Raw genomic sequence first — 18,064 nt, forward strand, 5'->3', positions numbered from 1 at the left:
GGATAATATGGAAACTGATTCTTTGTGTGCTCCTTCCGGCAGTGCCTGGTTTTGTTAACAAAGATACAAACACCGATCATTTTTCAGCCAGGCCCTGTAAATGCAACAAAAAAGAATAATTTACAATTCCGTGGTCTTTTCCCACTCCCTGGCATAACAGATTCTTCTTGGCGGAAAGCATTTGATGATCTGCTGAGAGCAGCGTGTGAGCATGTATTCGGCTTCCAGCCTGTGCTGGAGACGTGCCCTAGATAGGACATTCCTAATGCCCCCCCTCGCCGAATAATGCTAACGTACTCTGAAAACCTTTCCTGAGAGGTCTGGCGGTTCCACGGAGCTCTTCTGTCTCCTACTTCCCTGCGGCGCTGCCGGAGGCTGCGTTCCTGCTGGGGGCCGAGGGAGTGGGGCCGGGTGCGGAGGATGGAGCTGGTGAGGAGCGCTGGCCGCAGCTGGCCCCACGTAGCCGGGAAGGGCACGGCCACCCTGGGGACCCTAACCCCAATGCTGCGGGGCTCCCGGCAGCGGCAGGGCACGGGTAGCTGCAGTGGCTGTGCTGGGGGCCGCCTTTGGTGTGGCTTGCAGTTCTGCTGCCTGGGTTTTCCTGTAATTGGTACTTGGATTTTTTTTTTTTTCGTTAATAATCATTGCTTGAGGTCTGTTTCAGTTCGGATTTGAAAGCTATTCAATGCTTCTGTGAGCAAGCCGGTGATTGGCCTAAGTTATATAAATTCCGTGGGAGCGCTGTCATGAGAGCTGAATTTCGGCTTTAAATTAGAAATGTCAGTCCAAACTCTGTGAGCAGACCAAGAGCAGTGAAGCAACGCTCTCAGCGGACGGCGTTGCTGCTGCAAGCTGCCCTCGTGGCCAGCAGCTTTCCCTCGCTCCTTCGGGCTCCTCCAAGCAGCTCCTTGGGCATCCTGCTGGAAAACGCTGTGCTGTGCCCTCACATTTTCCCTCTTCAACTTCAAGAAACATTACCGGCTAGGAAAGCATACATTGGATTAATAAGAGGGCACGGTGTCACAGATGGAAATGAAGTGACATGTTTGCAGTGCAGGGATTGCCCTGGAAGTGGAAGATGGCCATGCTGTGCTGTTTCCTAGCATTTAGAGCCTTTGTCTTTAAAGAAAACCAACCCCGCAGTCAAGTGCAACAAGTACAGCTTGATCAATAAGGTACCAAGGCCTCGGAATTTAAAAATGTGCCTGATGTAAAGCACCTGCAGAAAATGAGAAACAAAGAGAGGCTGCTGAGGTTCCTGCAGCAGCCGCCCTGCGAAGCTGCAGTTACCACGGAGCTTCCCGCACGTCTCTGTGAAGCCAGGGGCACGCTGAAACTGCCCCTGGTTCGAGAAGGTCGCTGCGGTAGGAGTCAGCCCCAGGGACAGCTCCAGGTCTTGTTACGCGGGGCGTTGTAACACGGGGAGAGCCGCTGGGTTTGCTCTCAGTTGGGTGTGCAGCAAACAAGCCCCCAAAGTCCTGTCCTGAAAATCAGCACGTTACAACTGCCCGTGCCACCCCGCGCTAACGTCTGCAGCTGTTCCCTGGGCAATTAGCGGAGGCGGTGGGATTATCCCCGACGGGATTATGAGAGGGATTGGCAGAATTACTTGGGTCCTGCCCCCCTTATTGCTGGGGGCACGTGGGTGCCGAGTCCTGGCCAGACCTGGCTTCCCCAGGGATTTCCTCCTCTCCCTGTCGCCTGAACGGGCAGCGCAGGGGTAATGGCAGGTGACGGATGTCTGTCCGTCTGGCTGTCCTGGGGCAGCCGCCCGATTCCTGTGAGATATCGAGGTAACGTGCACTGCTGTATACAGTTTCCTCACTCCTGGGCAAATCGATGTTTCATCTATTAGCTGTGCTGCTGCTCACTGCTGAGCGGTCTTTAATGATTCCTTCTGGAGGATGTCTTTTAATAACGGCAATTTGAAAAAAAAAAAAAATCCTGGCAGGAATCTCTTATAGCCGGGGAGCGGAACTTTATTACACTAATGAAAGCGTCATTTATTCTTAAAGATTTTATATATATATATATATATATAAGTATATATATATTACTTATAGAATTCTTCGAACATTTTCAGTCTTCTCTTAAATTCTGCATTATTTTTCCAGATCAGAAAACGCCCTGAAAACTTTATAGCCAGAAAGGAGCTTTTATAACTTCAGACAGGCTATTGAAAATGATCTGTCCATCAGAGGAAAAAAATAAATTATTAATTCTTTAGAAAAAAAAATCCAAATAGGGCAAAACAAGGCTAGAAGAAGCAAATGCACATGCTACCAAGACTAAGGTGCTGCTTCCCTTTGTTTGCTGGTGGATGTCAGAAGTGCAGCAGGCTATGCAGACATGTCCGTGTGCATTTCCTAAGAGGCGTGATGGACCGATGTGTCGTGCTTGGTCTCTGAAAGGTCTGCTTTCTTTCTTTCTGCTTTTCTGGTTCGGCTGCTGTTAGGACTTTGCACAGTAACTGCTGAAGGCTCAGGGGTGCGTGATCCACCTGGCACTTAGCGCAGCGCCCCGTGCTTAGAGGCTGCTCGAGCCAGCAGCGGCAGCTGCGCGTTGGAGGTCGCTGCTCTCCCGAGGTACATCTGTGAGGCTGGGTGCCGGTGAGGAGGCTTTTCCACAGAGCACAAAGCACTACTGATAAGAAATTTCCAGCCCGATGGTGCGGGAGGCCCCTACTTTCACTTGCAAAATTACAGGTGTAGCAGAGCAGCTAAACATGTCGAAGTAAGCGCTCTTAGCACGGTCGCTGATTTGGGCGACGGGGAGACCCGCGCTGTATAATTACAGGCACGATGGGATGCAGCATCCGCGAGGCTGGAGAGGTTGCATGAATGTGAGATTATTTTATCTTCAGAAGTACGCTGTGACATTGAAAATCATTTTCTGTGTGGCTGAGTGGAATTTGGGGTATATAAATCCCTAATCGCCTGGCAGACAGATGGAAAGTACAGCTCTGTGGTTTTCAGTATTCCTTAGGTGCTGGACTGTGCTCACTGATTTTAAGAGCCTGGTTTGCTCATATATTGTACTTGATATAGTTGTATACATAAGTCTAAAATATACAGCATTTCCCCCCCTTTTTGGTCCACATTAATTTTTACGTATGTCATGATTCTCGTGTTTGTGTAGGGGAAAATATTCAAGGTACACCAATTCGGTTAACTTCATTATGGTGATCTTGTAGATGGGTATCGGAGTTTTCAGGTTTTTTTCCTAACTATTACTTATGCCTCACTGCATAGCAGCCAACAAGTTTAACTGATTTAATGTAACTGTGCTCAAGTGTTAACTTACTTTCTGACTGCAGAAATCACTGGGGATTTTTACCATAGCTTCGATCTATGAATATACAAGATAGGTTTAATCTAATACCATCGTCAATAAGTGCACATTCAGAAATGAATCCAAAAAATCCCCCTGATGTAAGTAAATATTTATTTCCTAATATGAAGTAAATAAAATCGTTAACATAGGAACAGCAAAAACAAATACTTACAATCTCTTTAGCCTGAAATTTTTTAGTTTTATTTTAATCCCAACCTCAAAAAGCAGTATATCTCCTGGGGAGTTGGTTTTACGTGCTTTGGCGTGGAAGGAAGTTGCAAGGAAGCCCCGCTCCCCGGAGGGAGGCGGTGAGCGGTAGCGCAGCAGCCGGCGCCGTGCAGGTTTGCTGCTGCAGCAGCTGGGCCAGCACCTGGCCGGCCCCCGCTCCGCTGGCCCCGAGGGACGGGGCAGCGAGGGGAAGCTGGGCCCAGAGCTGCTGTAAGTGTGCTGCCGAGATGCACCTGTGAAGGATGACTCCGCATGTGTGGTGGTTCATATGTGGTCGTACGTAGGTAATAAGTACTCCAGCCACCCAAAAATAAACAAACACCCAAGCTAAGCCACAGGATTATTTTTTTCCTACTTGTTTTAATATTTGGAATAAGGCCTCGGTGTTATTTTTATTTGCATACAAATTATTCTTAGTAGCCTTAAACATTTTTGATTGATGGGTGCTGAGATTTGTGGGAAATGACTTTACCTTGGTGTTCAAACATGATGGAAGGGAAAAAAACTCCTGACAGCAGTCTGTACAAAAAGCAATCTGATGGACCTTAATGCGCTCATTTTGTGCAATAATGGGAATGACTTTCAAAGGTCTATGAAAACAAAGGTAGTTTTAAATAATTAACGCCTATATTTAAAAAGGGATAAATTATGTGGGCAAATATGAGCCATAGGTTTAATTCCATAGTGTGCAGTGTCTTACCACAAATTTTGAAGGAATTAATATTTGTAAGCCAAAAGATAAGTAGAAAACAGATTAGTCTGGCATGGATATACAGAAGCTAAATTACAAAATGCTGTGGGTTTGACAGCTTGGTTTCCAGACCAAGGCAATGTGGCAGCTCCTCTCTTCTCTGACACATTTCAACAAGGGGCACTCTGGAAATTATCTCCCGAGTCAGGAGAAGATGGAGATTGTGAACTGGGTACAAGAGGAGAGGTCCTGCAGCGAGGATGCAGTGATGGAGACGGCAGTTGTGAGGCAAGAGCTCATGAGCTGGAAATTTCCGAGGGAGGAAAGAACCTTGGTGTTGTATTTTTAAGGCTGTTTAAATTTTCAGACTCATACAAGGAGGAAGGCGTCTTAAAAATGATGACGTGACAGTAACCAGTTTATGAATAGTTTAGTGTGAAAATTAGAATTCTAACTTTTTTTTTTCTTTTAATTTAAATGCGGTACATCAGTCTTGTACCAGAATATCTGTGGTCAGTAAAACACTCCTGGCAGGAATTGGATACCTGACCTGAGGTGGTGTCCACAAGTAGCTCCTCGATATCAAAGTGTTAGGGACAGTTTTGGTATTCACCGTACTTGCAATGAAGTGTGATCAAATGTATACCATCGTAAATCTTGTCTATGTTGTGCACAACTCTGTGCAATCCCACAGTCTCCAGCCACTGTATTTGAACTTTTGGAAAGGAGTCCTTTTACCAGTGAGCATTCGGGAAAGTTTTTTCTTTTTAATATTGAAAAGATGGAAGTCCTTCTCCTCCGAACACTTTGCAGGTTTATCTGCATTCCTATGGCAACTGTAATAAATAGCAGATTGTACCAAGGGCAGCCAAAAATATGCTTTAAAAGTGTACAGGAACACACGTTTTAAAGTGTTAGCGTGGGAGGAATTTCCTGCCGAGGAGGGCGGTCGGGGGGACCTGCGGGAACGCCGATCCTCAGGCGGAGACGGAGGGTTAAAGTGCACCCACAATTGTTTGTGCTCGTTCCTGTCCTGCCCGGTGGGTGACTGCTGTGGTGCTGTGTCGATACATTAGCAGCGTGTATTTCGGTTTTAATGTGTGCTCCCTTTTTGGGGCGGCCGTATGTTCCTTGGCATCCATCAACTTGAAGTTTCACCTGAACTGACTGCTTGTCACTGAGCTGCAAAACACAAGATGTTAAACACAAGAATATTTTGATGTTGTCATTGCTTATCCCAGCGGAGTACATCACTTAGCATACTAATGAAATTATATAAAATGATCTAGCCCTAATTAAATAAAATCTGCATTAAGTTACTATGGTAACTGTTATGTCTGTGTCAAGGAGCTCTAATTACAAGACTGTACCAGCGTTCTTAAGACACCAAATGGTCCTTAAACTCTGCTTTTTATTAGTAGGAGGTATTGGAAATTTTAGTTCTGCTCTCTGCTTAGGCGGAGAGTAAAGTGAAGGGTGGGATGAGCCTCAATAGTGAACTGGGCAGTTGGTAATAACCCTTGTTGTTGCCAAAAAATGTCAACAAACTTGGTGCAGAGCGAATCTCAAGGAATCGACGTTGTCTGGCAGAGCAACAAGGTTTTGTAACCCTGCTGGCACCCAATGCAAATCTTCATTTGGCCCTGTTGTACACATCAAGACCCAGCTGCCCGTGTTATGCCTCCAGTCATGCAAAGCTGGACCTGCAGCCTTCTGTAGTTCCTTCCCTGGTTCTTTCCAGAGCCTAGAAAGACGGGATATTGCAGAACAGATTGCAGGTAATGCACCAGCTGATGTGTATCATCCCAAGACTCTAGCGAGCTGCCAGAAAAATATGTTACTTCATTTAACAGCAGGGTGTTGAAGTCCAGGATTAAATGATTGCTTATATTTGGGCAGTCATACTGAAGGCACTGGGCTTACTCAGAATGTGGGTTTGGGCTCCAGCAGGGGAAAGGGAGAACTCACAACTTGAAGCCATCAAATTCTCTTGTCTATCTGTGATGTTAAGGGTGCCTGTGCTTCTCTTTCTGCTGCTTTCTATTTGTGTGTTGTTAACCGTGGTCTGCTGTGTCTTTGCTTGGGTGGCCGTGAACATAATTTTGCTTTAAAAATATGTGTATGTGAATAGATACAGAATTAAAAGTTCTGCTCTGTTTCTTTAAGTATTACGTATTCCTGGAAAACTTAAGTAGACAGATAACATCTGTACCCTACACTTAACAATCCATTACAGGATTACACCTTTCTAAGGCTGGGATTTGTGTATAGTTATGTTTATAGAATCACAGAATGGCTTGGGCTGGAAGGAACCTTATCGGTCATCTAGTTCCAGCCCTGCTGCCATAGGCAGGGGCACCACCCCCTAGATCATGTAACCAAGTGTGCCATTCCCAAAAGCTTTCATGTTGTAGCTAAAGGCTGTGCGCTTCCATTGCTATCACGAATTGTGCCCCAGCTATTGCCCTTAATCTTTTGTTTGAAATTCCCTGTCGAACTGTGACCTGGGGAAATAAATCAGGAGATAACTGCTAACCTGTCAGAGTCCTTCCTGCTATAAACTCAATGTGTTTTGGATTGGTTTTAGTCAACGTTTTCTGCATGTTTTGATTTCAGATTTGGCAGTGTGGTGGCTCCCTCGAGATTGTCACCTGCTCGCATGTTGGCCACGTTTTCCGTAAAGCAACACCTTACACCTTCCCTGGTGGCACGGGGCACGTCATCAACAAGAACAACAGGCGACTGGCAGAGGTCTGGATGGATGAGTTCAAAGATTTCTTCTATATAATATCCCCAGGTAAGAAATTACTTTCTTGTTGTGTAATGAATGATATGTGAAGTTATCCAAAAAAAAAAGGAAAATGTCAATATGAGGTGCATATAGGTAAGTGTACACATGTATACATGTATATGTACCAAAAGTTTTATGTGACATAAAGCAAGGGATTTTCAAAATTCAAGGGAATGTTCTTTCCATGTGTCAAAGCCCATATTCGGTTCCCAAGGTAAAAATACTAGCTAAGAACGCGCTCCTTCTGAAGATTATGAGGATTTCTTTTGAGAACGTGATTCTTATCTTACCAGTTTGAAACCAAGTAGGAATGCTCTTTGTCCCCTATCTAGTCTAAGAAGCACATTTGGCCAGATTGTCCTTTTGCTCTTATGGTCCCTGAAGGTTCCTTCAGAGGATGTTAATGGGAAGGACAGCAGCGATGCTCTGGGTCACTGCACTCCAAAAGGGCTCCTGTGCAGGGATCAAAGTGCCATGAAGTATTTTCACCATGTCTTGCTGTTTCCCCATTACCAAATATCAGTCCTGAGGAGAAACATTTAAATATACAGATTTTTTTTCATTTAAATATACAGATTTTTCTTCCTTGTGTAACTGATTTTCACTTGTCTTAGTATGACACCCAGAGCATGCAAGTTATGTACAATTATAGTCACATACATCACACATACAATTATATGTGATAAAATAGATCTTCCTATTTGATCTTCCAACATTTGTAAAGGGCTATATTGTGGGTAAGTATTTTAATGAAATAACCGAACGTTGATGTATTAAAGCTCGGATGTTTTTATCTAAAGATAAGTAAGGCCTCCATATGAGTGAGCTGAATGGAGTGGAGCCCTTAAATATGAAGTGGGACGTGAAGGTTTCGTCAGTCTCTGAGTCTCTGATGTCTCTCTCTGAGAAGGATGTCTCCTCTTAGCTTGGTATAGAGTTGCTTCCCCACAGGTTCCCTGCACTGGGCAGAGCCATTGCTTCGCTTTGTATAGAGAGTGAACATGTGAAACGCCATCATATTTTAGTTTCACTTGTTTTTATCTTGTATTTAAACATCAGCTTACTTTATGAAACTCTTAAATAAGCTTTAGTCTTTAGAATAATAACAACTTCCTTGAACACTCTCACATGGCAGTTTTCATGTTCATACTTTCCTCATGGAAAATTCCTTTGATCACTTGAAAAATTAGACTTGGAAACTTTTTTTTTTTTTAATCAGACTTAGAAATTGAAATAAAACCTTTTGCTTCTGTGAACAAATCCAAGAATCAAAAACTTCAACCATGGCCATGATCAGGAAAAAAAGAGTGTGTAACTTCATTGCTGGCTCTCTATAAAGACTGATTTGCACCTGTATTTCTGTAGTCCTTTGGTCACAGCCAACCTCCTGAAGCAGGCATTTTGAGCTAAACCTTTTTTTTTCTTTCCTATAAGTCAAGACAAATAGTTTTATGTAATTTGATTTGGCTGAAATAAATGAAAAAATAATATTAATATACTCTATAATATTATCTTTGTTTTAAAGATTTATTTATAAAATGGAAAACCATTTGGGTTTTTTTTTTCCACTCCAGATAGTTTTACCGGTACCACAAAATTGTGCAGTGAATAAAAACTGAATTGTTTCTGTTTAAAAGCCAGAATATATAAAGTCTTCACATACAAAAGTCAGTTACTTTATTTTTTATAATATTTATAAACTATTATCTAAAATGTTTGTGATAGAGGGCAGTCATGGATCATATAAGCTATTCTTATTTTATTTTGTGTTCTGGGATAATCTTCCCGTTCTTCCACGTTTAAACTTTCTTCCAATTAAAATTCTATAGCAACAGAATCAGTTTACATTTTTACTGTCACCAAGAAGTAAACCCCGGACCATATTATTATCTCTGTAAGTTTTGTGTTTCATCTCCAGCACAATTTACTGTTATTATACCTCAGCTCATTCAGGCTGTAAGCCTGCTTGTTCCCACAAGCTGTTTTGGTGCTTTGATTTTCCAGGGCTTCATGACATCTCAGTCAGTCATCGGGTGCCAACATGTAATCATCAGCTGTGATGTCTGAAAACTCTTCGTTTCTGAACGGGCTATCACAAGTGTCCTGTGGCTGTCACAGCATGCGCTCATAAAATATTCTCAGCCTATCCTGGAAAACCTTTATCAAGCCAAAGAATTGAAAATACTGTAAAAAAAGATATTTATATCTGCACCTATATGTGCACTAAGGATAGACATATGTAAATGTGTATGCAGGTAAAAGATGGAAGCATGAAAGCAATGGGAAGCGTGACAACAAACTGATTGCCATCAAATGGAGGCTTGGGTTGGTACTGAGTGTTTTGGGGAAGTGTTTGTAGGTGCTGCCTGCCATCTGGCAGGGAGGTAGGAAAGGCAGCTGCATCGTAAGGCAGGTTTTTTTTGAAGTCCCCTCTCAGTATTTGCATCTTCTGCTGTTCCAGTTCAAGGCCAGGCTGGATGGGGCTGGAGGCAGCCTGGTGTAGCGGGAGGTCCCTGCCCATGGCAGGGGGCTGGAACTGGAAGAGCTTTAAGGTCCCTTCCAACCCAAACCATTCTGTGGTTCTACGGTTTTGTTGTCTTCCACTGCCTGTTTCTTCTGAGTCACCACGAGGATGAGTGGCGCTCAGTCTGGAGGAACAGACCTGCTCTTAATGCTCCCGGAGTTTAGTCATCATTTGCAGCGCCGACTGAGCAGGCATCTGCCCCCGTGCCACACCTCATGGAAGGGCACTACAGGTTTCAACAATTTAACAAAAGGCAGAGGATTCACACGACGTGAGTGAAAAGCAACTGCACTGATGGAATCTTCTTAACTAGGGAAATTGAACTGCGTGTGAAATAGGCAGGATCGTCTCCCTTTATAATTGGTACTTGTATCTACCCAATTAAAGCTGAAAGAATAGAGTACGTGATGGAAAATTTGGCTGGGCTGCTACTAATGTAATTGGTTTCTATCCTCCTGCAAGAGGAAGGAAAAAAAAAAAAGAAAAAGAAAAAAACCCAAAACGCTGAGAAATGGATGTCTAAGATGATGTAGAAGTGAATTCAGACCCGATACACAATGCAATAGAGTTCAAACCATAAATGTTATCGCATGGGATTAGCCATTCTTTTATTCAGTCATCCTTTATTAAGTTCTGGTTTTGTGCGGTCTCATAATACCAGATTCCCATTGTATTTCTACATAAATGCTTTTCTAATAATTTATCCTGAAAGCGTACATTTTCTTATGAGTCTAAGGCAGGCTAATGCTGACAATCCATCGCATCCAGGGGACTGGCACTACGTGCTTTTATGGTCTGCCCTGGCAGTAGGTTTTCCTAGGCTGATTAGAAGTTAGCTGCTTAAAGCATTTAGGTAAGCTGAAGCTCCAGAAATACCATACTAAGGGCTATTTAAAATACAATACATTTTAAATGAGATTTTATGAAAATACATATCAATGTGACTAGAATGGTGATATTCACGGTAGAGAAATTTAAAATTTCCAGTTTCCAGAAGAGTGCAGGGTGAAATTGCTGATGGGTAGTTTCTTTCTTTTTTTTTTTATTTTTTGTGTTCAGATTTCAGCTAAGAAATACGTCAAAATTTTCCATATTTTAATTTTCAGTTTCCCAAATGCAAGACTAAATATCCCTGATTGGAACAGTTTTTTGCTTTTTGTTTTTCTTTTCTCCTCTCTTCCATTTCTTTTCTTTTGGTTTCGGGATCTTCTAAGCAAGGGTCCATGTGATTACAGCAGGACTCCCCCAGTAGGACATGAGTTTTTTGATATGTTGTTTCCAGAGAGCTTCTACTGAGGTATTCTGAGTTGAGTGAATAATTTAGTGCTGGGCAAAAGGTTAGGTTTGACTGTAGAAATTAAAATAAAAAGGACATGGAAAAACGTCTGGTTTAAGCCTACATTTGACAGGCTTGACTATTTCTCTAGCACATCTGCAAAAGATTTTTCCTGTTCTGCTCTTTCGATGATTTGATGTGTCAAAGCTCCAGCAGAATGCAATAATTTGGAACCAACCAATTTACAGGAAATACAGCTCAGGAAAGTGGATGTGTTTGTTGCCGTCTTTATAGTACCCCCTCCAGTAAGAGAGCACTGTGTCTTTCAATGTGTGCTCAGGCTCTTTGTGCCACCCTTTGGCCATCAGCACTGCCAGGAATGAGACCTGCAGTGTTTTGGGGTGCACAGATCATATACAAGGTTTTAAATACTTGTGTGGAAATTTAACTTTATCAAATATTTTCTGGAGGATAATGCAACATCTGTGGAAAACAAATGAGTTAGGGGAAAAATGGTATTTTAGTGGTCAGTAGGTTCTGGGGGCAAATGCAGGCAGCTGAGAAGGTCAGATGACAAGTAAATTCACAGATGCTTCTTACTGTTTTGTTTGGGTCAAGGTACAACAGTGAAGCATTGCCTGCTGAAAAAATAAATGCTTTTCAATGCTATGAAAAGTGGTATATAAGCTGCAGTATATAAACTGCCAGAAATATGATTTCTGAACTCTGTAAGCCAGGTGGCTGAATTACCTCACTCTGAGGGCTTAAAAATGTGGGACAGTCGAAAGCGAAGATATAAATTTGATTTTCAGAATATATTGTTACGGAAGGGCTGCATGGAATGATGATAAGAAATACCTATTTCCATCTATCAGAGCGTGCACATTGCAGAATGCCGTATGAATTGTCCCTCAAAGCCATCCCTCTGTAGATTTAAGTAGTTTAAATAGGGGATTTAGTTTCGGAAGTGGATATGAGGAATGTGCCGGGCGATACAAGTCAAGCCCATAATCCTTTCTGCTGCTGGTGCCCACCTGGAGCTGCCTGCACAGGGCTACTGGAGCGGGCACGGTTCGGTGAGGCTGTCTTTTGTCCTGGAGCCGAGGGGATGCTTTCCGGGTTTGGGAGTGGGGTAAATATCAGTGTGTCATCTTCTGAACTCACTGCTATCCTGCTGTTCGGCTGGTAGGAAATGCCCAATTTGAAAGTTTGGAAAGATGCAGACACCTTTGGCGACAGAAGCCATTGTGAAGCGCTGTCTAGAAGAGCGCCTGCCGTGTAAGAGGTCAAATAAATGTGCATTTTGAAGTTTCCCGATTAGAACTCGTGTCCTAGACAGGGCTAACAGATTATTTTCTATTATATTAGAGAGGAGCTTCTGCAGTGACTTTGGACAGCCAGTTTTGCAGCTACCTTTACAATTTCCTAGGTTTCAGCAAGCAGCGGGGGAGACTTGTCAGCACCATTTTTTAACTTGGTTGTCCAATATTAGGCTTCCCAGCCTGAATTTCATCAGCTGGTTTTGGAAGTGAAAAGACATCCCTTTTCCCATTGAAAAGATCAGTTCTTGCCGTAGGCCATTTTAATTTAGGCTTCTAAGCACAGCTATAAATGCAAGGCTATCTTTAACGAACCATTTTTCAGCAGCCTGTCATCTAGGGGGACAGCAAGCATTGCAAATACCGCTTTCCGCAGTAATGTCTGCGGGAAGGGATGCTGCTGGAGGAGGCATCGTTTTCCTCCCTCCACCTGGGGAAGACATTTCTCCGTCAATTCCCCTGTCAACATTTCCCCAGGGATGGCACAGGGCTGGGCTTCTTTGCCCTTTTTTTTTTATGCCAGTAGGGTGCTGAGGTGGCTCTAAAAATGCAGTTTCCATGGGAAAAGATGTGAAACTAATAAGATGGAAAATTAAAAGCAGCCCGCAGCATTTCAGCGGGGGATGTGGGACTGTGTGGGAAGGGGACATTGCATCTGAAACCCAGGATGCTTGGAGATTGAGTTCAGCGCAGGCCGAGCTTGTGTCCCCCTCCTTCGAGCAGGCCTGCGGCCTCCTGCCCTCTGCGTGCGGCGGTGCTGCCCTGGGGTGCCTTTCTTCAGCCCCACGTGTACGAGGGAGGAGTTTGGGCAGTTGTATGTCATGGTGGGTAGGAGATGTTCATGGCCCCTGGTCCACCACCAAGGCAGGGTGACTGTCGGCTTTTCTTCCTGTTCCAGTTGGTCACTATTTCTTCTTCAGTTGGCCTGCTGAAACCCTGAAGAAACTGGCTAAATCATGACGTGGGCTGGAAAGTGTGCGTACTGCAGAGAAAACACTTTCATTCGCTGCTGAATACGGCTACTGGTGATAAAAATAAGGCCTCAATTAGACAAAGCAAAGGGGCTTATCTGGCCAGCCTTGATGTACACAGGGGTCGTGCTGCCTGAGGAGGGAGGGAGGCAGGTCTGTTCTCAGCACATGTAGGTGCCTGCAGAAACTGGTGATTTCAGCATGGTGTTAGGACTGTGCCAGGGCATCCCTTGAAGAGCCCTGGCCCAGTCACCAAGGAGACCCTCACAAGCCCATGAAGTACCACCGTATCACCCCTCTTCATCTCCCCTCCGAGCCAGGCCGGGAGATTATCCCACCGGCCGAGTTGTGCGGTGCGTTGGCTGTCCTGGTGGTTCCTGGTGGTTCCCTGATTGCCAGGTCCTCCCCATTCCACCTGGTGAACTTTACTTTTTAACCTCCTCTGTATTTTTGCATATTCCTTGCTGGTAAGCATCCCGTGGGACAGGCATCCCCCCACCAAATGCGTGAGCTCAGCTGTGGCCAGCTGCTCAGGACTGCTTGCTGCACTGCTTGCAGCCGTCGGGTGTAGGTACAACAGTAGAGCCAATCCAGGACAAAAATACTTGTTTTTTCTCACAACAATTTTTAATGAAACCGTTTCTTTTTTTTTAGAAAAGTTAGGGCAAAATACCAATACACTTTCTGTATTTATTGTTAAACTGAAACTTATCTTTCTATGAAGAAAACTGCCATTTGCATCTGAAGTGAGCACAAAGCAGCAGAAATTTGGTGCTGCTCAATGTCCTCTCTCTCTGCGCAGTTGTGCATTTGCATATTTGCACAAGATTTCGATAAAAAATTCAAACAGAGAACCTACAAAATTTTATTAGAAGAGAAGAGTGAAATTAGGTCAGTCATACGGTGATGTTGGCAGGACAAGATTTGTTTAATTCAAAACTTAATGGCTACTGCTATTTCAGTGACTGGAAGGAATTTCAGTATTTCTGTCCTTCAGATTTTCAGATTTTTTTAAAGTTATTTAAGAATATAATTTATAAATTCTCAAAATATGATCATGTTTTTCAGGATTAAGAAGCAAATAAAGAAGAAGTGTATTTTATGAAATTAAAAAAAGGATAACATTTTAATTAAAAAAAACATAAAAATAGTAATTTTTTTACAGGTAATTGCAAAATGTCAGAAATTGTTCACAATATTGTTGAACTTCTTTTTTATCCTTTTGTCCGACATATGTTTCCTTTAGGTTATTAATCTGAAATATACAGATCTCCAGATAATTCTGGTAGAGAACAAAGCAAGTTGCATTTTAGTAATTAGGTCTCTGAAGCTATTATCTATCAGCACACACTCATCTCCCCAGCTCTCCTCTGGGACCTGGTTCATTTGAATTTACAGATTATGTACTAGGAGAAGGAGGAACCAATGGTTGCTCACAGTGGCATTGTGTTAAATATATCTCTCGGCATAATGAGGGTGCACACCTGGTAATTATAGTTGGAGGTAAAAGTCTTGATTAATCAAGTTATGAATTGCTTTCTGGAGGCTGTCTACTATTAAAAATACAGCTAACTCCACTACAGAAGAGCCCATCTGAAATATTTTGTGGTCTTACGTGTATTTAAAACTGCTACCTTCCCTTATCTTTGTAGAAGCTATGTGGGGATAAGAATAAAATCTTCTATTTCTGCTACCCTTCAATTTGGCCATCCTATGTGTTGCCTGCTCATTCATGCCTCATGCTCAGGTGAGTTAGGAGCCAGAATTATTAACATAACCAACACAGATTTAAGAAAAAAAAAAAAACACATTGAAAAACCTTATGGGTTAAATTTTGTCCAAAATATCTTGGGCTGAAAAAATAGGCTGAATTTGTCACATGGTGCATTTTTATATATGTGCAAGGACAGATGCATCGTGTGCTTAGGGAAGGAAATTCTTTTTTTTTCGTGCTGTTATACATCGGTTCTAAAAGGCAAGGGAGATGTCTTCCTTGAAGAAAGCAATAGGGCGGGGAGCTGTAAGGACAGGCAGGGCGATGCTGGCAGAGGCTCAGAAAGCAGGTAGCAGGGAGTGAGGTGGGGCCTCGGTGCCGGGGGGAGCAGCGCACTTGTCCTGGCACTGCCGGCTTGGCAGCGGGCAGTGACTGCTCAGGGAAGCTGGCATCGGGTTGAAAGGTCCCAAAATATAGCCGTAGTACGGAGCACTTTTTGTTTTAGTGGAAATACTGCATTTGACAAGGAGCTTTGAATTTTACTTGGCAGGAGCCTAACTAGGAGTCTGCAGAGTGATTACAGCCTAAAACTGTAAGAGCTCAATTCAGGAGAGTTAAAAAAAATATCTCAGAAATACTAGATACGCTTCAAATGGGATTAAAGGAAATCCCTTTCTTAGAGAAGAAGAAAATAGATTAAGTTGTTCTGAAAAACAGTGGAGCTGCTGCGTACATATGGCCCACGTTCAAATCGCTGTCAGCGGTACTCTGAGACCCGCTTCATTTATGGTGAGGTTAAAATGGTGCCGGGTGATTGAGCCTGCAGAGGAGACTTTCCTCCTAAATCAGTACAAATCCGTGCCGTTTTCTGAATGCAAAAAATGCTCTTTCCTGCCTCCTTTGGAATACAAAGTACCCACAAAGCAGGATGGCTGACCTCGTGCCAGGAAGGCAGAATGTGCCCAAACGCAGCACCAAGCGGCGAAGCAAGGTGCAGCGTATTCATCTGTTTTCACCAGCTCTCACACTGTCCCTCCATATCAATCTCTCCTTGGCATCTCTAATGAAAAAACTACTAGCTTAATACTAACACATCACTATTAGTATATTTAGTAGTCAGTTTTCTGTTATTTTCAGTGTTTCGCATTAAAGTATCAGTGTAACTGATGTAAGTCAAGGGTGCAAGGTTACACTCTGGATAGTTCTTTGCTACTACCAACGTCTTTCTTCCTCATATGCAAAATGTACATCTTATTTTATTGTTTCCGAGACACCTAAATATTTAGGTGTATACCCAAATAGATTTGCACGTATGTGCCTCCTCAGCTTGCTCCGGTTACCTGCCATAGTATTCCTAGCAGCATTACTCACTTCTTTTTCTAGCTGTTCCAGCATATCTCATTCCACTCAGCCTGCGTATTTCTAAATGTAGGCAGTTATGTCAATTTATGCATTAAAATACTGTATCTAATCATTGAACGGAAATAATTATATGCTCAGAATAGGCCTGCATTTGCACAGTCAGCTGAAAAAGATAATGCACATAATAGTTTGGTTTCTCTGTGCACTCACTGCATTGCTAAACCACTTATCGTCTTAATAATCAGTTAGTATTCAATTCCCAAATACTAGCTAGTCTATTAAGGCTAAAATGCAAAGTTACATTATTTTTCATGCACTTTATTTAAGGCATTATAGAGAATTTAAATATAGTATTTTAAAGTTTTAATTTGGGATTACAAGATAAGTGCTTGTGTTTTACCGAGATTTACTCAGCAGATGATGTGCAATCCTCCTTTCAAGTGTAATTGTATAATTAGGTTGATAATGACTGTATCAATTTAGCAAGTAAGAGCTCTTGATAAACATTTTCACTCTTCCCTTACCGATTTAGCATTTAATGCTAAAGGACTGCCAGAGCTGCGAGTGCAGTCACTCCAAAATAAGTTCATTCGACCCGTGGCGTCACGGTGCCGAAGGGAGAGGTGCACGCTGCCCTCACGCACCACGTGCTGGCTCCAGTCTGTGCTGGCACAGGGATGGAGCTGTCGGGGAGAGCTTCGTGGGACGAGTGGTGCCACCTCACCCTGAGCCTGCCTGCCTGGGCCCTGAGCCTGCTCAGAGTAAAAATAATGGGGGAAGAAAAAAGGAAGCAAGTACAAAAAATATTACAACTCCTCTAGCATCACAATTACCAAAGGGGCTCTCTGGGTTCTTTGCTCGACCTCATCTTCCAGTCACTGCAGCTGTAGGGCTGCACGCGTCGTGCGCCAGGGATGGAAATCCTCCTGGTCAGTCAGGCGTGGCTGTGGGCTAGGCAGTAATTCTGCCCGAGGCAAACGTAAATGTAGGTCCTCGTAAGCAAAAAAAACTGTTCCTTGACTCCAAATGCATGAATGTCTCCTGAGGTGCCTTGTGCAGGCCTTATGCAGATAGCAGCAGTACGGCTGCTGCAGCATCAAAAAATACCTTTGCTCTGTTCTTCCTGTTAATTTTGCAGACATTGATGTTGAAGACCCAAATCATATTAGTAGTCCTTGCTTACTGAGCTTCCCTGAAAAAAAAAAATAAAACATCATATTGAATAGAAGCAATTGCATTGCACAATACTTCTCTTTATAGCATTATCCCCTGTTTCTAAACTGTTCACATAAAAATTACACTTGTCTGTGTACATACACACAGACGTTTTTTGCACACACGGGAGAGGAGGTGCTGAGGCTGCGGGAGGGCTGAGGACAGCTGGGCCAGCCCAGTGCCTCCTGTGTGCCCGCAGGCTGCACAGCTCTGGGAGCGGGTTTGCCCCCAGCGTTGCTCGTAGGAGCAAAAGCTCTGCCTTGTGTCCTGAGTGGGGCTGCTGGCACGTGAGTGTACTCCCAGTGCCGCATCTTCAGCCTTGAGCCTTGGTTAGCTCACCCGGCCACCGGAATCGATCAAAGGTAATGGTCCAAAAAATAATAACGTTCTTCAGAGAGCATTTCATGTTCGAGAGTCACCAGAATAGCAAGTTACTAATGTAGAAAAAGAGCAGAAGAAAGCAAACAGTGGGTCAGTGATGGAGCAGTGGCACAGTAGGTGCAAGGACGACAGGAGCCTGGTCCCCCTGTGGGGTGTGGGAAGTAGCCACGGGCCGCCCGCCCGTGGCAGTGGTTTCCTGTGGGAAAACTCAGAATCTTCATTCCATGCTGTGTTTGAGAGTATGAAACAGCTGCATCAA

At 43.5% G+C, this 18,064-nt stretch overlaps 1 protein-coding gene across 10 annotated transcripts in view; it reads left to right on the top strand.

Moving 5' to 3' along the window:
• GALNT13 (polypeptide N-acetylgalactosaminyltransferase 13) overlaps positions 1 to 18,064 on the top strand; it is a 126,107-nt gene that overhangs the window by 73,116 nt on the left and 34,927 nt on the right. For all 10 annotated transcript variants that reach the window (XM_080599441.1, XM_080599439.1, XM_080599440.1 and 7 more), the window contains one exon: positions 6,869 to 7,049. In XM_080599441.1, coding sequence (XP_080455567.1) covers positions 6,869 to 7,049 — 181 coding nt within the window. The remainder of the gene's footprint in view (positions 1 to 6,868; positions 7,050 to 18,064) is intronic.

This window comes from Anser brachyrhynchus, assembly GCF_964034855.1.
Source record: "Anser brachyrhynchus genome assembly, chromosome: 7".
Taxonomy (NCBI): domain Eukaryota; kingdom Metazoa; phylum Chordata; class Aves; order Anseriformes; family Anatidae; genus Anser; species Anser brachyrhynchus.